At 36.5% G+C, this 7,815-nt stretch overlaps 1 protein-coding gene across 1 annotated transcript; it reads right to left on the bottom strand.

Moving 5' to 3' along the window:
• Window positions 1-1,446: 1,446 nt before the first annotated feature.
• Window positions 1,447-2,473, bottom strand: LOC123245661 (40S ribosomal protein SA-like). The gene has a single exon (XM_044674630.1). It carries the CDS (start codon window positions 2,411-2,413, stop codon window positions 1,526-1,528), a length of 888 nt encoding a protein of 295 aa, XP_044530565.1. The 5' UTR covers window positions 2,414-2,473; the 3' UTR covers window positions 1,447-1,525.
• Window positions 2,474-7,815: the final 5,342 nt, after the last annotated feature.

Below are 7,815 nucleotides of genomic sequence, written 5' to 3'. Positions count from 1 at the left end.
AAACTTCAATGTTCAAGCATCTGATTTAGTCCCAATGATTCACAAAATTTATTAATAATAATTTCTTAAAAATCCAAACAAGATCAGCTAACTGCAGGAATCAAGATCCCAAGAAAAAAATAGTACACTACTTTTGCCCTCCTTTTTTTGTCAGTGAAGTAGAGATGAGATTTCTTATGGCTGTTGTGAGAAGCCATTTATGATGCCCAATGCTCCTAGTTCAGTCCTGTCTTCAAATGAAGGATAGCTTTTGCAAAAAGAGATGCCCACTAGAGACCTGAAGTCAATATTAGCAAAGCATTTTAGAGAGCTGAGGATAACAGTGGCTATTTACCAAGAACTTTTACCCTTTGTTATCATTTGACAAGCCTTGAGTCTTACAATGGATCTGTATTCCATTCTCCAAAATACTCAGTTGCTGGGCATAAACCCAAGAGAGAATGATGTACCATACATTCACAGAACAATAGTACTCTGGAGGACAGCTCATCCAGGCTGCAGCCTCCTAGCCAAAAGTATGCCGAAGTCAGTCCAGACAGATGAATACCTTTCAAGCTAATACTTCCAAGATGAAGTTTTCATAGAGGGAGAAAGCTTAAAGAAATACAGATATAGACTCATCATTTTAAAAAAAGAAAAAGTTGAGTGAAGGGAGCAGCTAGCTCAGTGCATTGAAAGCCACCTTTGCTCCCAAGGAGTGCACATTCTGATGAGGGAATTCAATCTGGAAGGTTTTACCTGAGTCAGATGAAAATGTTCAATGGACCTTAGGGTGAAACAGCAGAAGATTTAGTAATTCCTCTTCCTTAATGTCATTTCTACTGATAAAATCTTACCAGTTTTGTTTTTGTTTTTTTGTTTTTTTGTTTTTATCTTCAACTATTTGATGATTCCAAACTATTAATAGTGAAAACTTTCTTTTCTGAGTCTTTAGTAGATATGACTGTAGCAACTGCAGAAGCAATTTCCATATTGCTTCCCAAGATGATAGCCGAGGAATTAGGCTAGAAACATTGCGATTCTCAGGTTCCTGGGCTGTCTCCATTAGGATCTGAGGGAATATAGTGATCAACATGGTGGTGGTCTGACTTGCCTTACAAAAATGCTGCCTCCCATTTCACCCACAACATGCCTTTCTACTTCAACTTAGCTGGCTTTCCTGTCGTGAATGGGGCAATTTATATAGATGACTAGCCCTTTCTCCACAAGAGTTGATTCTCTGAATAATGATAGAGGAGACTGGGCTGGAGGCAGGAACAGTGTTCTGAAGATGACGACACTCCCAGAAATCCCACGCCTATCTAGAACAAAATAAGTTCAAAGTCCTCCAGTCTGGATGTACTTTTGATTCCCCCAAGTAGTTATCTAGCATCTGATTCATCCCATCCTTCCAGTAGTGGGAAATTCACTAATTCAACCCTTTCAGTTTCTACATTACTCTACTAATTTTTTTTTTTGTAAGAAACTGATGTTTATTTTTCAGTCATAATTTTTTCAACACTATTAAGAGCATCTGGGATAAAACTTAGGACCACTCTGTGGTAGTTCCTACCCACTCAGTAGCCTGAGCAGTAGGAGCTGCAGACCAGTCCTCAGTAGCTGGCTGAGCACTCCAATCTTCAGTAGGGAACTGTTGAATGGGCACAGATGGAACCTGTACTCCCTCAGACCAATCAGCCACCTCTGGCTGAGTAGCAGTGAATTCTGGGGCAGGTGCAGTCCATTCACCCTGGAACTCCTCCTTTGTCACTGCCTTCTCAGCTGCGGCCTGCTCTTCCTTTTCAATCTCCTCTGGATCCCTGTAGAAGTAGAGATCAGGCATAACCTCCCATGGGTGCTCACGGGAGATAGTACCACGCATTTGCAGGACTTCACGGGCCAACATCCACCACATCAGACCCACTGAGTGAGCTCCCTTATTGTTACACGGAATGGCAATGTCCACATAGCGGAGTGGGGAGTCTGTGTTGCACAAGGCAATGGTTGGGAGGTTAACATACGATGCTTCGGTAAGAGGCTGGTGATTGGCACGGGGATCAGTGACCACCAAGAGGCGAGGCTCCCTGAAAGCTGCCTGGATCTGGTTAGTGAAGGTGCCCGGTGTAAAGCGTCCAGCAATAGGTGTGGCTCCAGTGGCAGCAGCAAATTTTAAAACAGCTCGCTGGCCAGTATTCCTGGATGAGATGACACTCACATCAGCTGGATTCTCAATGGCAACAATGGCCCGAGCTGCCAGCAGAAGCTTTTCCCAAGTTCTCTTCAAATTGATGATGTAGATACCATCACTTTTTCTTTTGTAGATATACTGTTCCATTTGGAAGTCCAAATTGGTGCCACCCAAATGGGTCCCTGCAGCAAGGAATTTGAGGACATCCTCCTCCTTCATCTGCAAGACATCTAAGGCTCCGGACATTGTGGAAGTTTCCCTTTAAAGTTACGACGGAAACCGAGTACAACGCCGTATGGAACCCTCTTCTGGGGACCGCGGAAAGGCTACTCTACTAATTTTAAGGGAGATTTTCCCTGTTTTTTTACCTGAAATGTGCCACCCTAAAAATTCTGTCCATTTATCCCAGTTATACCCTTCAAAGAAAAGGACAATTGTAAATTGCAAAAGGACAATATCATTTCAAAATGATATTGGACAATGTCCAAATTAAAAATAAGGAATTAAGAAAGGAGAGTTGCTACCATCTATCCACCATCATCAAGTGTAGATAACATTGGGAGAAAGAACATGGGAGGAGTACTCAAATGTTTAGTGGGGATAGCTGCATCAATGCAGATCAATAGAATCTCCTAGGTAAATAGCAGATGAGGAAGACCAAATGGGAAAGCAATGATGTAAGAGAGGAATTAAATTAAATGCTAAAATCATAAATCTAAAAAATGAATAGTGAATGTAGGAGGAAAAAGGATTTTCTAAACTTGGAAGGAGAATAAAAATATGTTAAAATTATCAGACTGATCAGGAAGAGGTGGATAATGATTCATTGATAATGCAGTAATATAGTAATTAAACACACACATATGGAAGTGACATATCCCAGGATTCTAAGATAATTGATATAGAGAAGACCGCAGAGGTCATCTAATCTATACCCCTCATTTTATAGTTGAGGAAACTGAGGTCCAGGGAGGTTAAGTGACTTGCCTAAAGACACATAGTAAACATTATATTTTAAAAATATATATAAAAAAACAAAAATTTAAAAGCAAATTTTCTCACTCCATAGCTGGTTCTGTTCTATGGTACCATACTAGGTTTTCTGATTCATCTCATCCTTTTATACTGTTGTCCTTTTAACACTCTGGCCTCCCAGTTTATGGATATCTTCATCATCTCAAATGTACATTTTCACTCTAATTTACCATATCAGTAATGATGGATCATACCCTAGATGTCAGCATAGTTCATAACTGTATTATATCTTTGATCTTGAACTAAGAAATCCTTCCCTCTGATTATACTCTCCTTTCTTTCCATATATATCTCTCATTATTCCTTAGCTCATTCCTTGTCCTTTCTACAATCTCTAGTCTCTAAATTCTTCCCCTTTCTCTCCTCTTCTGGCCTCATATTCTTTTCCTTAGTCTTAAAACTTGTTCAACTCTGAATGTTCTCTCCCCTTTATTCCCTTTCACTCTTGTCTTACTATCATCCATTTCCTTTAAAGCTTGAGTTCTGGATCATGTCTCAAATTCACCTACTCTTCTCATAGTCGGATCTGATGAATGCCACAAAGAATGCCATATTGTCATGTCAAATCAATCTAATATAAAATCACATTATCTGATGGCAATTGGATTCTCAATGCTGCACCACAAAACTTTTATACTTCCATGTCACTCACTAGTTCATTAACTCAAGCAGCTTTTCCAAAACTTTTCTTCTCACCATGTCTCTGGGTTGCTTCTTCTCTTTCCCCTTGAGCTGATGTTCTAGACTTCTATTTAATGAGAAATTAGAGACCACCAGTTTCCAATTTCTATACTTTATATGTCAAAGCTCTTCTACAACTTCTGCAGCTATACTACTCTGAGGAGGTGTTTTTTTTTTCCCAAGGTCAACCCCTTACTATTCTTTCTGATTCTCACTTGATTTAATCACCCCACAAGCTGTCATTCTATGTATCTTCTCTCTTACACTGCCAAATTCTAAAAAAGAATCCACTATACTTATTACCTCCATTTCTTAAGCATCCATCCATATTTCAAAGCCTTACAATCATTCTGATACTATTATTCAGCTGACACAGCTCTCTTCCATGTTTTCACTAATCCCTTAATTACTAAATCACTTTTTCTCAGTCATCAATTTCCCCATTTCTTCCACAACTTTTGATTCTGATGACTCCCTCTTAGACACTCTTTCTTCCTTTGGCTTCTGTGACACTGCTCGATTCCCTTCTATCTATATGATTATTTTTTATTAGGATATTTTGTTGGATCATCATTCATTTTTTACTCTCCAACTCCATATGTGGGTTCTCTCACCAGGGGCTTCATTCTAAGACCTTTATAATATATAATATATATATACACATATATGTGTATGTATGTCTGTCTGTCTGTCTGTCTGTATGTATGTTTGTATAGGTGTATATATATGAAGGGAGAGGGAGAGATGGAGAGAAGGAAAAAGGGAGAGATGGAAAGAGAAAGGCCCTCTTTGCCAAAGATCTCATGAGCTCCCAAAAGTTCAATTATTATTTCTTTGCAACTAATTTCTAAATTGATATGTTCATCCTTTATGACTTATGATTATTCCTGAATCATTGACTGATACAGAACATCTCCTGAATGTCCTGCAGGCATCTCAAACTCAAAACACCCCCAGACAGAACTCTTTATCTCCCAGAATAAACTTGACCACAAGTATCAACACAGTGTTGACTATTTCACTCCTTTAAAGAATCATGAGTGGATATTCATTGATAATAGGATATAACTCAAAGCCAAACTGATATCTAAGAGCCAATCTAATATTCATTCTTCCTATCTTTGTATATTTATTTAAAAATACTCCTCTTGACAATCACTAATTGCCAGCCAAACAAGACTTTATTTTTTCCCAAAATTCAGTTTTTGATCTGCTACCTCTCTGCATTCACACAAGCCATATCCCCCCTGCCTGGAATGTACTCCCTCCTCTTCTCTGTTTCACAGAATTCTTGTCTTCCTTCAAAATTCAATTTAGATGATATCTCTTCCTTAAAAATTTCCCTGATTTACCCAGTATTCTCTTCCTAGATCTTAATTTTTATAATTGTTCAACAAACATTTATTAAACACTTAATATGTGTCAGGAACTATTGGGCCCTAATAATACAAAAAATAAAATAATACATATGATAAAAGGGCTTACATTTTAATGGGGAAGACAAGTAGACATGCATGCATGTATAAAAACTATATAGTATACATATATCACATATATACTACTAACTATACATATAATATGCATTATAGTATTTATACTTTAGTGTATATATACTGTATTGTCTTTATTTCATATGTAAGTTTATATATGTATATATGTATATATATATATGTGTGTTTGTGTGTGTGTGTGTGTGTGTGTGTGCTATACTGTGTGTGGATATATTGATGGAGGTATCCCTTCCACATCATGATTTTTTCTTTTGCACTTTTACTATCACATAAGTCAGCATAAGAAATTAAATAGGAATTTGAGGGAGTTATGTGGAAGCCACAGATGACATGAAAAGACCATCAGATGACAGAGAAAAATATAGAAAATTAGAAACATGCATAGGAATATGTAGCATCAAATATTTTATCTTTTTAGACCATTAATATACATAATTTCTTTTTTCAGTTAAAATAAGTAAAATATAACAGTTTGTGAAAAGAACATGAAAGCTAAAAATTTTACATGTATTCTCCAAATCCCAGAGCTCTGTGCCCCTAGCTTCTGCAATATGGAAGGAATGCCTATGTATTATACATAACAACAAATATATACATATAGAGTTATAAAAGATGTGCTTATAGACATATAAATGCAGGTATGTATTTATATATACATATAGAAAATAAATTTAAAGTGAATGAATATTAATTTATACAAAGTAATTAATATGAAATAGTTTGGGAAAGGGATAATATCAGGGAGAACAAGAAATTTTGGGTAAGAAGATAGTACTTGAGTTTCATCTTTAAAAAAGAGGGAATGTATGATATGGAGTTAAGGATGGAGTACATTCCAGGATGGCCAGTTCAAAGTCACAGTCAAAACATGACATGTGAGGGAGAGAAGGCCAGTTTGCCTGTTTATAAAGTTCAAAAGGGGTAGTAATGTGCAATGAGGTCCAAAAAATAGGCTAGAGTCATATTCTATATTAGAATGTTATCTACTTGACAATGTCCATCTGGATTCAATGTAAGTCAATTATACAAATATCTTAAATGTTCTTAGATATGCAAGATATTGTGCTAGATGATGGAGATCCAATAAAATAAATTAAACAACCTCTGCCCTCAAAATACTTATATTCTACCAGGAAAATTCATTACTAAAATTAGGGAACTTAGGTTTGCTGTCTATTCTAGTCAGTAAGCTTCTTATAAAGAAAAATTATATTCAAAAGCATTTCTGACTCTTCAGAGTCCTTTTATATGTGTTGTTTATTGTTCATTTTAAAAGAAAACCAAAGTCAGGGCAGAGTGTATTTAGCTGTTGGCTGATCGATCCAATATGAGTTAGAAGGCATTACCACAGATCAAGCACAAATGATCCATTAGGACATTTAGGGTGGAAATAGCTCTGGATTTGCACACTTCATATTTCCTTTATATTTCTAGGATTCTGGAGCTCATGGAGTACGACACCTTCGACACCTTCTTTAATTCAGGCACACCGTGATGGGTGGTCTTGTGCCAACATTCCCATATCTCACACTCAATAGTATAGTTCTTCAGAGATACCTGAAGAGTATCCTTATACCACTTTTTCTGAAATCATGTGAATGATTGCCTTGTTCAAGTGCCTTATAAAAGACTCTTTTAAACAAATGTGAATAGTGTTTACAGCTAGAGATTAAGAAATTCTTGAGGCGAGATGTAGCATCTGAATATAAAAAGGGGAAATCTGAAGAAAGTGGTAGGAAGGAAGAGTATCCCAGGCATAGGTGAGAGTCTATGAAATGGAATATATGTATATGGGAAGTAGCAAGGAAACAAGTTTGAATAGAACATACAGTAAGCAGAGGGGAGCAACATAGTTTGTCTGGAAATATGTTAGATTCAGATGCCAAACCAATAAAATTTTTATTTTGTCCTGGAAGTAACAGGGAGCCCCTGAATCTGAATAGAATAGTAACCTGGGACATAATTAGATCTGTTCTGGAACAACATTTTTATATTTATTATTAAATAGTTTATACGAGTTTTTTGATCTGGCATTTAAATATCTCTAGCAATGTAGTTCTACTACCATCCCTGAAAGATTTGTATGGCATATGATAGTAAAGTTCTGTTTTCTTATTGTAATTGGTATTTTATTTCATCACGCTGAAATAAGTCACATTAAGATTTATAAAACAGTTTAAATATATTATCTCATTTTGTCTTTTCAAACACCCAGAAGTAAGCAACACAAACATCAACTCCATTTTCCAGATGGAAAAACTGATGCTCTGAAAGTCTAATGATTTTCCCAGTAGCATAATGCTAATAAGTTAGGAACTTATACACAGATTTCCTGCATCCATTATCTAAGGCACTTTCCATTCTATTGCATTGCCCCTAAGCACTTCTGTGTGTATTTTAGTAGGGATCTTTGATTTCATC

Source organism: Gracilinanus agilis, chromosome 4 (genome assembly GCF_016433145.1).
Source record: "Gracilinanus agilis isolate LMUSP501 chromosome 4, AgileGrace, whole genome shotgun sequence".
NCBI lineage: Eukaryota > Metazoa > Chordata > Mammalia > Didelphimorphia > Didelphidae > Gracilinanus > Gracilinanus agilis.
This window is presented reverse-complemented; position numbering and strand designations above follow the sequence as displayed.

Coding starts and splice junctions, on each gene's coding strand:
- LOC123245661 (XM_044674630.1), bottom strand. CDS start 2,413: ATGTCCGGAGCCTTAGATGTCTTGCAGATGAAGGAGGAGGATGTCCTC.